The sequence below is a fragment of the Lissotriton vulgaris genome, chromosome 7 (genome assembly GCF_964263255.1).
Source record: "Lissotriton vulgaris chromosome 7, aLisVul1.2, whole genome shotgun sequence".
NCBI classification, from domain to species: Eukaryota; Metazoa; Chordata; class Amphibia; order Caudata; family Salamandridae; genus Lissotriton; species Lissotriton vulgaris.
This window is the reverse complement of record NC_141695.1, coordinates 592,929,902-592,948,086: the sequence shown is the minus strand read 5'-3', so window position 1 is coordinate 592,948,086 and position 18,185 is coordinate 592,929,902. Positions and strand designations below refer to the sequence as shown.

Below are 18,185 nucleotides of genomic sequence, written 5' to 3'. Positions count from 1 at the left end.
ACAGGGACCAAAAAATACATACTTTTACACACTGTAATGGGAAAGTATGGTAAAGAGGCAACGTGCAAAAATAAATGCACACCATGACTCGACGTGGGAGCTGCTCGGGTCAGACTTGGAACACCTCATCTGTGATATGAAAATAATGATATCAATATGGTAGCATGCCAGCCGCGGCCTCAGACCTCCGGCGCCGCCCAGGGCATTGCAGTGTAACCCGGGGCGAAGGTCGCCCTCTGTAATAATGCTGATAATAATCAAAAGAGATGCCACGGTCAGCTGGTGCTGTAAAGGCCCCCGGTGCCCCTGGCGGGCAGGAGCCGCGACTCGTGGCTTCGCAGAGGGGGCGTGGAGTTACTAGGGACGCCCACTGTTGCTCGGTGCGTGTGCCGCCGAGTGCCTCGCAGCTCCCGGCCGGAGCAGGTGCCGCCGTCCTTGAGTCTCTCTCACCGGGACCTCCTGTTTCTGGAGGCTGTCCCCTCCGGCTTCTGGGGCGCGGGGGAGCCATATCCCCAGAACATCCGCGATCTGCACACTTCCAGCTTCAAGGAGCTATATCACCACAACCTCCAAAAGCTTTACAACCCCAGGGACTCTGCCCAACAGCCCCTTCCTGTCCACATTTATGGTGTATGCCTCCTGCCTCACGAGCCACCGATGAATCTCTTCAGCATTAGAAACTACACAATACAACTTCTTTAGGCATTCGCATCCGTCTGATAGGAGCGATACTCACCAGCTTCTAAGAGGTGTTCTGGGCGCTATACTCTCCAGCTTTTGGGCGCTACATATGAGCGCGGCACGATGGACCTGGAGCCTTGGAGCGCGGGGGCTTCTCCGGAGATCCTTCTTTGTGGTCGTTTCACGCCGGTGCCGGGGCCCCCAGTCGAGTACGCCCTCACCCTGACCACCAGTGCGTTGTACGTCCAGCGCCTTCAGGGCACGCCAGGGGTTCCCGAGGAGCTAAGGCATTCAGACTGCCTGGGAAGCTGGGCCTTTCGCCCCCCTCCAGCCGACCCTCTTGGCTACTACTTCACTGTCACCACCTACCCGCCCGTCGGGCGTCGGGGGAGGAGGCTGGAGCTATGCCGGACCTTCCGCGCCGGGTGCTCTCTGGACCCCGAAGAGAACCGCCAGAGCGCCGAGGCGTGGGCTCGGAGGATCACGCAGCTTTCAATGCCCGACGTCCCCACGCATGGAGGTAAGTGAAATAACTTCAGGGCGCATGCGCTATCTCTACTATAGTGCCGAGAAACCTTGATGTACCCGACCTCGTCGTCAAAATAAGACTGGCGGGTAAAACGTATAGCTTATTTTTTTACGAGAGTAGCCCTTTTTTGCCCGGCGTCTAGTATATTAAATCTCATGGTGCTTTAGACCACCACCCACTCTCTTTATGAACACACGGCTTGGGGAGGGGTCAATAGGTGAGGTTTAAACCTCTAGCTATAATGTACATCTTAAACTCTACTGCAGGGGGGATTCAGCCTTTAAAGGTTCAGATTCGTCTCGTAGTTTTTGAGGTGGCTCAGAGGGTTCAGCAGCTGCGGCGGAACGCTTGGAGTAACCTGGGGTACTAAGGCGCTGGCGCTCCGCCTAGTAAGATAGTACTGGAGGGGAATTATTCAGTTATATCTACAGATATCATACCACACAAGTCCGGTGTGTGAATCCCATTTTGAGGGTTGTGCACCTGCTGCAGAGCTGTGCAACCTACAGGTGCCATGTTTGAATCTCAGTGAAAAGGATAGGACCACTTCACATTCTGTAGACATTTGGATGCAACCTGCAGGCCACAGGTGAGGTTCGGAAAGCTGATTCTGACTTGTATCCTTCTAAGTCGAAGAGACGGAGTGCTACTGAGTTGAACGCTGTATAAAAGGTCGCTGGTTTTGCAATGAAATGATTGGCCCGCTCCGCCCTGGAGGGCACCCTGCCCTCTCACGGCCTCCCTGAGTTCCCGGCGTCCCCTGCGTCGGTGTGGGAGAACCGGTTTGCTGAGTCTCCAGGGTCAGCTCTGTTTTCCACATTGTTTTTGGTCACGAGGCCTGTGATAGGCCCACGCACCGTGTCGCGAGCAGCGCGGGCACACCTGCTGAGTTTATGTCTGCTCTGACAGAGGCCGGTGGAAAGTTCTCGTGCCTCATATTGGCCGTTTATCATCTCGCTGGCATTAGAGGACTCTGGCATTACAGAGCTTTGATAAAACAGTACGGTTTTGCCCAGGTGCTTAGCGATGCAACGCGACTTTATGCGAAGCACACTACAGCGTCAATCAACTGTCACCTGCAAAATTAAGTTTTCTTCCAAATGTTGTTGCGAGTGTAGCGCCAATTGACCTTCTATCGCATAGTGCGAGGCCCCAGTAATCCTTGAAGTAGGTGTACTGGGGAAGAAACGGAGCACACACTTATAGACGCAAACGTTTGGTGCGAGTTATTCTGCATATACGCTGTCGAGCAATAATAAACGTTAGCTCACACCAGCACAGCATCATTTGTGTATATACAATGGCCATGGGCGTAGGAAGTGTGGGGGACGCGGGGGATATATCCCCCCCCCCCAGATTTTGCAGTGGGGGGACACGGGGGACAATGGTGGGGGGGGGGGGGGAGAGGAGACAAACGAATTTCCCCTCTACCTTCTGTGATTCTCAGTGCCATTAGCACACGAAAGCGCTACCATTAACGTTAATGGCCCTGAACTTTACCTGTGATCTGCCTCCAGTCACAGAGGCCACCCGACCTCTGACCTTTGTTATGCTGTAGTAAGGCTCGCCCTCTGCCCTTTATTATGCTGCAGTGAGGCTCACGGGCAGAGAAGGAAACAAGCATTGGAAATGCAATAGGGCTCGCATTAGGAAAGTTTGAGCTATTGGTGTTATAAATGAATTATTTTTATTTATGTGTTTTTTTTTAAAATAGCTAAATTAATAGCTTTATCATTTACAATGCCAATAGTTATAACTTTCGCAAATGTGACACCTATAGCATTTGCAATGCAACATGTTTTGTATTTACGTGACTTAGATGTATTGATATTACAAATAACAATGGCTTTTAATTTTTTTAAATAATTAATACTTAATTATTTATTTAATTTGTAATGGCAATAGCTTAAACTTTTGTAAATAACATTTGTGAAGATTATGTTCAGTGTTTTTTATTGTGACGAAAATCCAAGAACAGAAGTGAAATATTAACATCTTTTTGTAATTTGTAATAAAGCGTGAAAGCTTGAAAAATTGAAAGAACATATTTGAACCAGTGATGCTGTGGTTGCGCTGAGTGGTGTGTGCATCGGTGTAGCTGTTTGGTGGGTGCATTGGTGGAGCTTAGTTGGAGCTTCGGTGGAGCTGTATGGTGGGTGCCACGGCGGAGCTGTGTGGTGGGTGCCACGGCGGAGCTGTGTGGTGGGTGCCATGGCTGAGCTGTGTGCATTGGTGGAGCTTAGTTGGAGCATCGGCAGAGCTGTGTGGTGGGTGCCTCGGCGGAGCTGTGTGGTGGGTGCCTCGGCGGAGCTGTGTGGTGGGTGCCTCGGCGGAGCTGTGTGGTGGGTGCCTCGGCGGAGCTGTGTGGTGGGTGCATCGGCGGAGCTGTGTGGTGGGTGCATCGGTGGAGCTGTGTCGGTGGAGCTGTGTGGTGGCTGCATCGCTGGAGCTGTGTGATGGGTGCATCGCTGGAGCTGTGTAGGTGGAGCTGTGTGGTGGGTGTATCGGTGGAGCTGTGTCGGTGGAGCTGTGTGGTGGGTGCATCAGTGGAGCTGTGTGGTGGGTGCATCGGTGGAGCTGTGTAGGTGGAGCTGTGTGGTGGGTGCATCGGTGGAGCTGTGTCGGTGGAGCTGTTTGGTGGGTGCATCAGTGGAGTTGGGTGGAGGGTGCATCGGTGGAGCTGTGTAGGTGGAGCTGTGTGGTGGGTGCATCGCTGGAGCTGTGTGGTGGGTGCACCGGTGGAGCTGTGTGGTGGGTGCATCGGTGGAGCTGTGTAGGTGGAGCTGTGTGGTGGGTGCATCGGTGGAGCTGTGTCGGTGGAGTTGGGTGGAGGGTGCATCGGTGGAGCTGTGTAGGTGGAGCTGTGTGGTGGCTGCATCGCTGGAGCTGTGTGGTGGGTGCATCGGTGGAGCTGTGTTGGTGGAGCTGTGTGGTGGGTGCATCAGTGTAGCTGTGTGGTGGGTGCATCGGTGGAGCTGTATAGGTGGAGCTGTGTGGTGGGTGCATCGGTGGAGCTGTGTGGTGGGTGCATCAGTGGAGCTGTGTGCATCGGTGGAGCTGTGTGGTGGGTGCATCGGTGGAGTTGTGTGGTGGGTGCATCGGTGGAGCTGTGTGGTGGGGGCATCTGTGGAGCTGTGTGGTTGGGGCATGTGTAGTGGGGGCATGTGTGGTGAGTGCATCGGTGGAGGTGTGTGGTGGGTGCATCGGTGGAGGTGTGTGGTGGGTGCATCGGTGGAGGTGTGTGGGGGGTGCATCGGTGGAGCTGTGTGGTGGGTGCATCGGTGGAGCTGTGAGGTGGGTGCATCGGTGGAGCTGTGTGGTGGGTGCCTCGGTGGAGCTGTGTGGTGGGTGCCTCGGTGGAGCTGTGTGGTGGGTGCCTCGGTGGAGCTGTGTGGTGGGTGCATCGGTGGAGCTGTGTAGGTGGGTGCCTCGGTGGAGCTGTGTGGTGGGTGCATCGGTGGAGCTGTGTAGGTGGAGTTGGGTGGTGGGTGCATCAGTGGAGCTGTGTGGTGGGTGCCTCGGTGGAGCTGTGTGGTGGGTGCCTTGGTGGAGCTGTGTAGGTGAAGCTGTGTGGTGGGAGCCTTAACGGAAATTACAACTCTCAAAACAAAAAAAATCTATCCTTTAACGATGCTGGATAAATTATGACAAGTGCTTGCTACTGTTCCAACAGATACATGCAGAAAAATATGTAGGACGTTATTCTGGAAGGAAAACTAAATCACAGAAAAGAAAAAAGAGTACGAACCGTAAATGAGAGAGGTTTGTTTGTTAACATCTGCATTGGGAGAAGGTTTTGTTAAACCTGTCGGTGTTTAATTAATACCGAAGCTACACTATATTTTAAGGAATGACGAATTTTAAAGGTCTGCTTAGAAAATGATAAGTAGCAGGGCAAAATAAATCGCAACAATGTGTGCAGAAAGGAAGGATACAGCATGCATTCCATGTTTCTTTTCAAGCAGAGCATAAACAGTTGTTGCAGCAAGGGGCGGGAAGATTAGGAGATGAAACTGAAAATACGGCCGGCAGGCAGTGAATAATTAGGAGGTGACAAATGACCTGGGACGGCTGCCTTTGATGTGGTAATGCGAGGCAGGCAGGCAGATGGCTGGTGGCATTGTGCACGCGCTTTTTAGGGCTTGCGCTTGCGCAATGACCTAAAAAGCACATGCACTCAAAGGAATCGCCAGTGGAATCGCCAGTGGTGGTTAAACACTGGATAAGCCCCTATAGAGCTTCCAGCTGTGCGCATGCGCACAGCAGTCGAGCCCTAAAAAACCCTGTCTCTTCCTTCCTACACAGAGAAGTGTCCATTTCTCCTGCGCTGCCTCTGGCAGCTGCCCTCCTCTGCGTTCTCTCTCTTTATTCCTCCCTCTCTTTAAGTCTCGCTCCTCCTCGCTTGCTTTTTTTAAGAGACCGCACTTACCCCCTCTTGTCCCACCTTTCCTTTATTTGTTCCCCTATCAAATGGTTCCAAAAAAGAACGAACCACTTAGGATGGAAATGTCATTATTTTCTGACCCTTTTTCTATTCCAAAAGACAATCTCGAAACGAAGAGAAACAAGTAAAAAATACGAAAACTAATTAAAGCAATAGAGACTGGTCACAGACAGGCCGCATTGGTGTTATTTACACCCACGCACATTAGCACCACTTTACAGAGTTTGCCAGTGAAAGCTCTACTTTCTATTTACCTTCTTTCTTTGTACAACATTGTTTTCCCAGGGTGTGGAAGTGCACCATTCCTAGATGGACTACAAAAGGTTGATGGGCGGAGTGGGAAACGTTTAATGTGATCATTTTGAACAGTTTTAATTATTTTAGATTATAAAATGTGTACCACTGATGGGTGTTCAGGAATGCGGTCTTATTAAAGCAAACTGCTTAAGTTTTGTAAGAATAAAAGCAATGGACATTGAAACGGGTCTCTTCCGGGTCTTGTAGTCATGTCCTGACTTTTCAGGCACTAACACTCACTGATGACTGAATGAGTGTAAAAGCATTAAGGTAACCATGTTGTTCCTGCTTACATTTCATATGCTTTAATTATCCTTGCATTCCCTACGAGTGTTTGCTTTTTCCAGGATGCTAATACTTTTTTTTAGGCAGCATATTACTCTTGTCTAGTGCATCATTTGAATTGAGTCGCAGCACAATTGGATTGTAGCTGAAGGCAGTGCGAGTTTCTTTCAGTGGGGCAGTATGGTGTTCAGTAGGGGAGAGGATGTGGCACTCTGACCAGAGCTGCAGAATTTTGAACTGCAGAACCAGGTTCAACCTTCATTTTTTTTTGTTTTTGGAAGACCTTTATTGTACATAACATCGTTGTCATACATCATACATTTCGTGTCATGCACGGGCCGGTCGGGCCATGTAAAAATAGCAGGGTCCATAATCGAATGACACAGCCATTTAGCCGGTAACCCGGGGGTCCGGCGGCGATATTCAGAAATATACATAGGCAACAGTTTGGCATTCAGCTGTATAAATGTTAGGTCTACATTTTATATTTTATTATGAACATAAACTCTGCAGAGTAGGTCAAGCATTAGTGCAGTTGTATTCAGTGCTCAGGTCTCCCCTGAGGGTCCGTGCGCGCGTCGTGGAGAAATAAAGGTGGGGGAGCTGTTCCTATGTGGTAGCTCAGGTGAGTGTGAGTAATGCGACGCGGGTGTAACAAAATGCGCGATAGTATAGCTCACTGAGGAGTAGAACAAGCGGTGAAATTAGGCATGGCATGCATAGAGCCATTGTGTGTACGAGGACCAGGACGTCTGATGGCGCAGTGTGCAAGTGATTCTCCCATGATATGAGTGGGAGAGCGCAGTGTGAAAGATCGAGGGGCGGTGAAAATGTATTGTATGTCCTGGTCATATTATATCATATGTGAGGTACTAGCGTGTGTCTGCATCTAGCTGCTGTCCTTGGGCGCTGTCGCGGCTCGGTAGGCAGCAGGTGGTGTAAGTTCCGTTAGAGGGCCGCTTCTTGTCAGTTTCATGATGCAATGGTCGCTTCCTTCTGCGATAGGGGAGTGGGTCTGGTCTGGAACTTGACCAGCAAGGTAACTAATCCCTATAGCTTAATAACTGTGGGAAGGAGAGATTACCGTGAGTAGGGAAACAGGTGAGATCAGGGGGGGGAAGGGAGAGGGGGGGGGGGAGAGCGGAGATCATTAAGTGTCTCATTTGGTGGCGGCTGGAGCAGGGTGGGATGTAGCTGGCTGTCTCGTAATGTAGGGCATAGGGCATGGGGTGGGGGGGCACTCAGCCATGACTTTCGTGGTCGTCCATGTGCGTCGTCGTGATGGCGACAGGGCTTGTCGCCTTACGTTATCCCTCGCTCCATGCAGGCGCGCTGGTATGTCTTGAGTAGGTCATCCCAGAGCTGAGCGATGGGGAATTTCCGAAGCCCTGCAGTTTCCTCCCGGAGAAGGACTGTGCTTTCCGCGCGTGCCCAGTTGGTGAAGGAGGTGCTCCAGTGTCGGATGTGCGGAGGGGTCACGGCTTTCCAATGCTTAGTAAGCAAGCGTTTCGCCGTTATGAGACCCATGTCCCAGAAGCGCGCTTGTACCTTGTTAAGTTTCGTGCGTCTATATAAACCTAGGATGCATGCCTCCCAGGTGTGGGGCAGCTGTTCGTCGGCGCCCTGGTTGAGTAGCGCTGCGACGCCGTCCCAGTACGGACGAATATTTGAGCAGTGCCACAGCATGTGTAGGAGGTCAGCTCCGGGCAGGGAGCAGCGTTGGCAGGTAGCAGTCGTGGTCGCGAAGTATCTGTTAATTTTGTCAGGAGTGAGGTAAGCGCGGTGCACTATGTATAATTGAATTATTTTAAAACGGGGGTTGCGCGGGATGTACGTTGGTCCAGCCAGGATGATCTCCCATTCTTTGTCGGTCCAGTCCCGTCCTCTGTCTGTCGCCCACTTCGTCCGCAGCGGTGTCGTCAGTGGTTGTGAGTGCGTCTGCAGGGCTTGCGCTAGCCAGTGGATGACATGTGAGCCATTACCCATAACGTGCAAGTATTGCACAAAGGTGTGCATCGGCAGCTCCTCCGCCATGTCGCCCCAGGAAGCGGTGAGCGTCCGCAAAAGGGATGCATGTAACAGGAACTGGCCAGCTGGGAGGCCCGTGTCAGCCGCCAGGGTCGCGAAGGGGAGCAGCTCTCCATCGGCATACAGGTCACTAAGTGTGTCAACGCCAGCCTGCGTCCAAGCTGCTAGGCGTGCCTCCGTCAGCGCGCCTGTCGGGCTCGGAGTGCCCAGTAGGGGCAGTATCGGGGCATATGGTGTCGTTGATCGCGTGAGTTTCAGACATCTCAGAAAGCACTTACGTGCTACTGCAAGGTGCAGCTGGGAGGGGCAGGGAGCCCTGGTGAGTGGGTGGAACAGTGTGCAAAGTTGGGGTTGCGTCCAGGCAGCGGTGTCCGAGGCAGTATCATCCAGGTGTTTGCCGCTTAGCCACCCCGTCACTCACTGTATTTGCGCCGAGAGATAGTACAGTTCCATGTTTGGAACCGCTAGGCCCCCCGAGTCAGTGGGCATATACAATTTGGTCAGCGCCACCCGGGGACGGCCCGAGTTCCAGATAAGGCTCCTCTGCAGGACCTCCAGGTCTCTGAATACTCTGCAAGGCACATACGTGGGAAGATTAGCAAAGTAGTATAGCAGTCTGGGCAGTACAATCATTTTGGTCAGCGCTATTCGGCTAGGAACATTGAGGGGCAGGGTGTTCCAGAAAGTGATTTGTGCCCTGATCGAGGCGATCGTCCGCAGAAGGTTCCCTTCCAAGACGTCCGTCAGGTCTCGGTAGATTTGTATACCCAGGTACCGAAAGGTGGTAGGGTACCATTGCAGTCTCCCTCTGCCCAGGCAGATGTCACACTCGGGTGTATCAGAACTGAAGGGGTAGGCCCCAGACTTGGCCCAATTGACTGGTAGACCCGACATCTCCTCGAACGTGCGGAAGACGTCAGTGAGGGAGGCCGGGATGTCAGTGATGTCTCTGACATACAGCAGCAGATCGTCTGCATAGAGTGACACTGCATGTAGGCCGTCCGCCAGCGGAATCCCCCATTCGGGTCCCTGGATTCTGAGAATCGTGGCCAGGGGTTCCATTGCCAGCGAGAACAGTATGGGCGATAAGGGGCAGCCTTGTCTGGTGCCCCTCCGAACCCGGATCACGTCCGAGAGCAGCGCGCCTGTGCGGACCCGAACCGTCGCTCTATCATATAGGAGGCCCACCATAGCCACGTAGTCGTCTCCCAGTTGGCACTTCTCAGTAACTGCTCTAAGGAACGGCCACTCGACCGAGTCAAAGGCCTTTTCCAGGTCCAATATCAGGCACCCTGCCCTAGGCCATTGCTGAACAGCGTACTTTTGTACCCGGAAGAGGCGACGGATGTTGTGGGAGGTGTGCCGCGTCGGAACAAAACCCTTTTGGTCTGGGTGAACCAGGTGGGGTATGTGCAGAGCCAGTCTACGGGCTAGTGTGGAGGCTAGGATTTTGTAGTCCGTATTCAGGAGCGCTAGGGGGCGGTACGAGCCCATCTGTGTGCTGTCTTTGTTTGGTTTAAGAATGGAGATTAGAGTGGCCTCGTTTAACGTAGGGGGTAAGGCCGCGTCCTCCACGGCAGCGGCGTACATTTTCAACAGTTCCGGGACAAGGATATCAGAGTTAGCCTTATAGAATTCTGCTGGAAGCCCGTCCGGGCCCGGGGATTTGCCGTTGGACAGGTCGAATATCGCTTCGCGAATTTCATCTGGGTCAAGTGTGGCCCCCAAGTCGGTCTGTTGGGCAGGTGTGAGCTGTGGTATGGGAAGGGGGGAGAGGTAGCCAATGATGTCAGGGCAGGGGGTTGCTAGCCGGGAGCGGTATAGTGTTGTGTAGTGGGTGGTAAACGCATCGTGAATGCGGCGCTGAGTATACAGGAGGCCTTGCCCCTCCACGTGTATAGCTGTCACAGGGGTCATGCGGTTTTCCTGCGAAATCAGCCAAGCTAGGAGCTTGCCTGGTCTATCGCCCAGGTGATGTGTTCTTGCCGAGTGTGCTGCATAATTAATGTTGCGCAGGCGCTCCAGCAGCCGCGCGTGTTCCGTCTGTGCTACCCGTAGTGAGTCAGCATCCCCCTCGACAGCTCCCTCCTCCCTGTCAAGCAAGTCGGTTTCCAGATTGGTTAGATCGTTCTCTAGTTGGTGCCCTATGCTTCCCTGGGTTCTCAAGCAATGGCCCCTAATCACCACTTTAAATGCGTCCCATTCTACCTGGGGGAGGACGCCGTGCCTGTGTTTTCCTCGAAGTATTGGGCAGTGCGTGTGAGGAGGGAATCGTGGAAAGGCGCATCAAGTAGTAGTGCTGGTTGTAGCCGCCAGGTGGGTACAGGGGGCGTGGGCATTCCCAGGACAAAGACAGGAAATGTGGGTTATGGTCCGAGTGTGTGCGGCCCATGTATCGTGCATCTGTCACTAGAGGCAAGAGTGTGGCAGACGCCATGAACCTGTCAAGGCGGACATGTAGGTTGTGGGCGCCAGAGTGGTAAGAGTAGACTCGCGTGCCGGGGTTGCGCGATCGCCAAACATCTTGGAGGTCCCATTGTGCAGCCCAACCGAGTAAGGCTTTCGTGCGGGTGGGGAAGAGCGGTCCAGTGTCGTGTCTAGAGTGCAGTTATAGTCCCCACCCAATATCCATGGGATCGCATGCCAGGCCGCCAGCGCGGTGGAAAGGCGCGTCAGGAAGATACCCTGATCGACATTAGGGGAATATAGAGAGACCAGGACCACCTGCCGCCCATCCAATCTGCCCTGTACAGCAACAAATCTACCCTCCCGGTCTATTATGGTATCAGTGACTGTCCAAGGGGTGCCAGGGCGAACCCACACAAGCGCGCCACGAGCGTACGAGGAGTAGTCCGTGGCATAGAGCTGGCCGCGCCATCTACGGTGCAGTGCGTGTACCTCTGCCTTGTTCAGGTGCGATTCTTGGAGTAGTGCAATGTTGATCCTGTGGCGTTTCAGATAGGAGTAGATTTGGTAGCGCCTGGCCGGTGTGTGCATCCCCCTGACGTTCCAGGTGCATAATCGTATATCAGCCATAACTGTCTAGTATGTGGTGTCCCCTATCCCCCCTGCGCCGCAGCGTCTCGCGTGTAACCCCCCGCCAAAGCCAGCGCCCCGCCCGTGATACAAAGAGGTTACCAGCTTTAAGTGCATAGCAAATCAGTCTCCGGCAAGTTAGAAGGGGAAGGTAGGGAGGGAAAACAAATGGCCTCAACATGGCAATAAAGTAAAAAATACCAAAAGGTCGGCTGCACAACATGCCGCCGTCCAAACACTCTAATGAGCTCGTAAACTATACAGTTCTGGGGGGATTCGCGTGGCTTATACGTGCAGGAGTAATAGTCACAGCGTGGTTAGTGGGGAGTGCTGCGTCCCTCCCGGGCGTGTGAGAAAGGCCGTCGCTGTCTGGCGGGTGCCCAGGCCTCGCCAGCCGGTACAATGTCAATGGCATGTTCCAAGTGTCATTGGTGGGGGGGTCAGGGCCCCCGGAGGGAGAACTCTTTCCTCCGGCAACCAGGGCAGTGGTGTCTTGGTATGAGCAGCACTGTAAATCGATCTCCAGTGCCCGGCAGTGAGCGGTCGGGCCAGGTGTAAGAAAGAAAAAGCAAACGAGTACTCACAGTGATTGGTGCAGCCCTGGTCCGTCGGGCCGGGGAGGCTGAGTCCATGGGTGAGCGCACAGGTTACCTGCATGGGGGTGGGCATCCATACAGGCGTTGAGGTGCGCTAGTGCTGCATGCTGGAGGCGCTTCATTTGTCAGGCCTCCCGGTTCAGCCAAAGAGGTCTGCCGTCTGTGGTGTGATATCTGGGAGTCCCTCGGAGCCTTGGGTGTCCGGCATTCCGTACACTGCCTCATCATCTGTCAGGGATGCAGTCGGGCTGGCGTCCGGGTGTGGCGATTGGGAGGGTGAGTTGCTGATTTCCACCACCTTGCGTAGGGCGTCTCGTTGGTCCTGTAGGATTTGGTCCATGGGTGGAGAGTGTGTGGGCGCTTCGCGGTTTCGTGGTGATGGGGGAGTCCCGCGGCGGCGCCGTCTTCTCGATCCTCGAGTCCGTTCCGTGGTGGCAGTTCCTTGCGCTTTCCTAGGTGCGTCCGGTTGTCCCGCATCAAGCCAGGCCTCTGCTTCCTTCGGGCTCGTGAAGAAGTGTGTTTTATCTTGAGCGACAACTCTGAGTTTGGCCGGGAAGAGCAACGAATATTTGAGATCTGCTTGGCGTAGGCGTCTCTTCACCGCCAGGAATGAGTGTCTTTGTCTTTGCACTTGCACAGTGTAGTCAGGGAAGAACATCACTGTGGCATTGTCTATTTTAACTTCCCCCAGCTTCCTGGACTCGCGTAGTATTGCATCACGGTCCCTGTAATTGAGGACCCGGAGAAGGAATGGTCTGGGGTTCGAGCCAGGCGGCAGTGGTCTCGTGGGCACTCGGTGGGCCCGTTCCACCACGAAGTAGGGCGACAGTGTGTCTTCCGGCAACAGATCGCGCAGCCAGTCCTCTACGCGGCTAGCAGGATCCGTCCCTTCCCATTTCTCCGGAATGCCCACCAGGCGGATGTTGTTCCGTCGCGCCCGTCCTTCCGCATCCTCAGCGCGGTCCTCTAGGAACTCCACTCTGTTTAGGAGATCCCGTATGTGTTTGTCCGCCTGGGTAACCTTCGGTTCGATGGTCGTTACCGTGCTCTCAAGCGTCGAGGTCCGGTCTTGGAGTTTTTTGTGGTCGGCTCGTAGGTGCGTCAGGTCGATGGCCACATTATCGATCCTGGTCTCCAGGGAGGTGCGTGTCTGTTGGAGGGATTCTTCCATCCTTTCCATGGCCGCCAGTACGCTGTCCAGTTTCGACGCCACCTGTTCCGCATCCATCTTGGATATTGCTTTCGACTGCTTTCCCTTCGTTGACGCAGTCCCTAATCTAGAGCGCGATCTCACCCCCGCAGACATGGGCCAGGCAGGGCATGCAAGTGGACCCCGCTGTCAGGAGGAGGATAAGCAGCAGCACGGAGTATGTATCCGGCAAGAAAGGAGAACCTCCGCGGGCTTCAGGCTGTCCCCGCAGGTTGCCACACAGTGGCCTCAGTCCCAGGCCTTCGAGTGTTGTGGTGCAGGCCTCTTCTGCCGCAGCGGCGGTCACCTCAGTCCACAGAGGGCAGTCGTCTTGCAGGCGGGCGTGGGGCCTGTCCGCGGCTCAGTCCGTGCTGCACAGGTAGGAGGACCTGGGGTGGGCGAAAGCGTAAGGCCAATCCCTCAGCAGGCAGCGGGGGCAGGTCTGTAAGTTATTCTAGGTAGGTAAGTGGGCTTCGCAAGTCATATCCCCCAGCGTGCAAAGTGTTGTGAATTGCGGCGTGGTCCGGTCGGCTCTGCGGGGGGAGAGAACACGTAGGTGTCCCCAGCAATCAGCGCGCCTTCTCAGCGCTGCTCGTTCGCGCCCAGGCGCCGTCCATAGCAGCCTATAGTGCCCCAGCGTGTGTAACATGCAGGAGGGGGGGGGGGGGGGGAGGGACCCCCAGGCACCGGAGGGGGGGGGCGCTCATGCGGCCTCAGGCGCCTCGTGGTCTCCGTGGCCTTCCACGTGGCTTGGGCAGCCCAGGGTGGCGTTGATCCCTCGTCGTTGCGCCCCTGGTATGGGGTCCCCGCTTACCTCCGTCCTCCAGATGGGCCGCAGGGCCGCCGCCGGACAAGGCCGCCACTCTCGGCCGCCCCCTGCCCTCCCAATGGGGTTCCAGGCGTCGCTGTTGTGGCTGAGGTGGGGTGCAGGATCGGGGATGAGGAGGGGCCCTGGCAGAGGCCGCTCAGTCCTCCTCGCGGGATCGCGGCAGTTCCGGTGCAGGCCCTGTACCAAGGCCCAGTCGGCCGCCAGGATCCTCGGTCTCGCCCAGCAGTGTCCACCGGCTAGGACGCAAGCAGGGCGGCGTCAAGTCGGCCGGCCTCGCCGGAGGGGAGCCCCCGCACCGATCCGTCCCAAATTCGGACCACCAGCGAGGAACAAGTGCGGGCGGGTCCGCCAGCAGTTTCAGGCCGGTAGGATAAGTGTGGCCGGAGAAAGGACCCGGGGTAGGGGAGCTTATGCAGGAGCTCTACCCGGGTGCGACCATCTTCGTTGTGTGTTAAGCCACGCCCCCCAGGTTCAACCTTCATGACCAGTCCACCAGCCCACTCTCTTGACAGAGCACATGCCCATGATACACCTTAGAAGTCCCCCATAAACCTTAGAAACGATTGGTGTCTTAGCACCAGCAGGTAGACCCTTGCGGTTTCAAGTATGCCTAACGTTGAAGGCCTGTCCACCACAATCCATACTGAAGTTTACCTCCATTCTTTGTGGCAAGCATACAAAGAAGCACACCATAGAGCGACAATGACGGTCATTGAAGTCACAAGACCCTTGAGGCCAGTCCACCGGACCCATTGGTACCTCCATTGGCCTTTTTCAGCAGTAGTAGTGCAATTTACCAAGGATTGTCAATGTAAGATTTGCATGCACATCAAACTAATTTCGCAAACTTCATGGTGTCTGCTTTATGCACAAGCACTTTTAACATGTGCTGCCTGCTTTTGGGCCACTGAAGTTATGCAGCAATGGAGGGCAAAATTATGGTGCAATGTTGGCTAAATTATGTAGTAAAAAAGGCTACAGAGTAATGCAGTACATTTTATGATACTTTATTTTAACATTTGTACACATACTAACAGCCTCTACAAAGCTTTTGCACCATTAGTACCTGTGTAACATACAAATGCAGCAGTGTGAAAGGTGATTAGTAAACCTTTGCAAAGGGCCCTCCACTTCGCAGCAACATAAGCCACATTTATTTGCAATTTTTGATCTGTTTGAGATACAAACAATTTTTTGGGTGATATCGTTAGATTATGTACTGGATGATGTATTATGTGGCAAATATGGTACAGCCATAATTAAGTGGAAAACATTTGCAAAATAGGATATTTTGCCTTTCATGTTTGAACTGCTGTTGTGGAACAAGGGAGAAGTGCTGATGACAAACTCCATGGCTGGAAGACAAATAGCTTTTCATTCCACTTTTATGCGTATTTGGCACAATCTGTGATTGAAAACATATCCCACTTTGTGAATGTATTTAATGTCAAAAACTCAAATTGAACCTTAAATAAACATGTGTATCTATTGGTTGAATTAACTGGTCAGTAAAATGCCAAAGAAATACTAAAAATAGGGAGGTTTTGCTCTTTCTGGCCACACCTCTGACTCCGCCCACAGACGGAAATCTCAGGTTATTCTCGCCCTCGGATTCTGCATCCACAGTTCTCCTAATTTTTTTCCACTTCGGCCACTGCTTCCTGCTTATTGTGTCACAGATCACAGGCCTGCTAGGGCATCTTCTTGAAAAAATATGTGGCAAGTGCTTTAGCACCACATGCCCTCTGTGCTTTGTCTTTGACTGTGACAGCTGTGGGTCTTCTTAAATAAGGGACACTCAAGTGGGCTTTCAAGGAAAAAAACTATGCTTTTTGAGACTACAAATCATTTATCTACCAGAATCACCTCGGAAAGAAGCGAATCTCCTGCGTTTTAGGAAGCTGCTAAAAACCTTTTTATTTAGGGAGGTACTTGATCCAGCTAAATAAGTCATATTACATGCCCCTGCCTCTCTCTTGTCCTCATTCACTGTTGTTTGTTATCTGGTCTTGAGCGCCTAGAGACCTGTAGGTGAGTTGGCGCTATAAAAAACTAAGTTAACAATAACAATAACAAATTGAATTTTCAGCAGAGTAACTTTACATTATAAAGCTTCAAGTGGAAAACAATCACAGATGAGGTCATCAGCCAGTCGTGGCTCTTTAGCCATCAGCCCTTTGCATTCTGGTACTTGTAGTTTTACATTTTCTATTATAGGCATGGACTTTGAAATCCAGTCATGCAAAGTGAAGTGGACCTAAAGAGCCTACATATGACGTGTGCCAATTGGCAGCTAGGAGAATAATAACTCTAGGCATGAGTCTGGGCCCAGGATGACAGAGGGATGATGGCTCTAAAATAATGCAATCTGTGGAATTCACTTGTCAACAATGTGGGGTCAGTATGAAGACTTCTGATTGGATATCAGGGTGCAAACTTAGCAGACAGGTGTAAGTTCTGTGAACACCACTGGTGAGGCCTCATCTCCAGTCTTAGGCCAGTCATGCAGGTCACTTCTAACAAACAATGCAAAATTATCAATGAGCCACTCAGGGACATTTTCAGAGACCCTCTTTCAGGGGAACAAAGACGTGCAAGGCCAATAAAACAATGAGGAAACAGGCCTACCCCATCAACACACTCAGGAATGCTTGCCAACTGAATTGTGTATAGCTTCTGCTGTTTCTCATTCATGGCTCCCCCCCACGTACCCTCCCATGGTATGTAAGAATATAAACACTCTACAGGCAGGAGTTGTTGCTTGAACCCCGTGCCATCGAATTTCTGGAGCTTTTCTTCTCAGGGTCCCTCGAAGCTCTCAACCAGTCCAGATTCGTTGAGGGTTCGCCGGCTTGCCTTGCGACAACCTCCCTGTCAAACTTATGCAAGTCTGATTCCCAGAGCTTTCCTGGGGGAGGGGCTAGGGATCCAGGCCGGCTTGCAGTTGAAGGTGGGCTGCTTGGCTCTCACGGTTGGTCCCGGTTACCTTTTCTATGTTCAGAATTAAAAACTTTTACTGACCTTTTTCTTGTGGGGTCCCTCGATGCTCTTCACCAGGCTGGATTCGATGACAGTTTGCCGGCTTGGGTTTCTGCCTATGCCTAGTAAACTCTGGAAGTTGGACCTCTGGAGCTTTTCAGGGGGAGGAACCTGGACGGCAGGCCAGCACCCGGTTGAGGGTCGCCAACTTGGATAGTCAGGTCAAGTCGGTCCACTAATGGAGCTTTTTTCCAAAGTTGTTTCAAACTTGTCCAAACCTTTGGGACATTTCCTGAAAATCCCAAAAGGTTCCCAAAGTGTCCAAACCTTACTCCAAGGGTTTGGTACCTCCATGATGGTCCTTGAAAGTTTGAGACTTCAGTTCCCACAATCCACTTGGACAAAACACTTACAAATTCACTGGTAGTTCTACAGGCTGGGGATTCTTGGTGATGGAGGTCCAGGTGAGCGCTTCTAACCTGTAGCTTGCAGAGAGTCCACTCTTTTGTCCTTTTGAAGCAAGGTGGTCCACAGGGCTGTAGTTCCAGATTGTGCAACAGGCGGAATCTTCTGAGTGTGGGGCCTGGTTGGTGCAAATCAAAATCCTCAGCAGGGACCCTTCTTCTCTCAAGTTGCAAGCAGTATAATCTGAGAGGGTCTGTCCCACTCAGATACGTATTCCAAGTACTCTGGGTCAAGCAGGAGGTCACTCCTGTCCAATGAGGTACAGGGCAATACCCCAGGGTATGACCAGGCCTGCTTAAGTGTGGCATTATTTCTCACAGAGGACAGTTTCTCCATAATTCATCATGGTTGATTTTCCAGCAGAGGGAGCAGAACTTACAAAAGCAGCCTACAGGATTGCTTCATTTGCATAGGTCCACTCCACTTACATCTGGGAATTCCTCCTTAATCCCCCATTTAGCTGTGGAGCAGGGGGAGAGGTGTAAATGAAATTGCTTTCTCCAGCTTGTCTCCTCCTTCCCTTGAAGAGCATTTTTCCTACCCCTCGCCCTGGCTCTGGCATTCCTATGCCCAGCAACCTCTCCTCCCTGAAAGGCCTCCTAACCCCAGGGGCTATTTAATACCTCTTCAAACAGCCATGCTCACCCACTTATCTTTGAACAATCAAGGCAGAGCACTAGAGGGCTACATTTTGGCTTACAGACAAGAAAGTCTTATAACTTCTTCTCTGTACATTTTAGAATACATTCAACATTACCAAATTGTTGCATTTGACATTATCATTCCACTGAGTCCTTTAATCCTAGTTTTATGGCTTTCCTTTCTCC

General features: G+C 52.6%; 1 protein-coding gene across 1 annotated transcript in view; it reads left to right on the top strand.

Moving 5' to 3' along the window:
- Positions 1 to 240: 240 nt before the first annotated feature.
- The window catches only part of SPHK1 (sphingosine kinase 1), a 102,372-nt gene continuing 84,427 nt past the window's right edge, over positions 241 to 18,185 (top strand). The window contains exon 1 of the mRNA XM_086930689.1: positions 241 to 1,201. Within this exon, the coding sequence (XP_086786815.1) occupies positions 805 to 1,201 (397 nt within the window). The 5' untranslated portion in view covers positions 241 to 804. The remainder of the gene's footprint in view (positions 1,202 to 18,185) is intronic.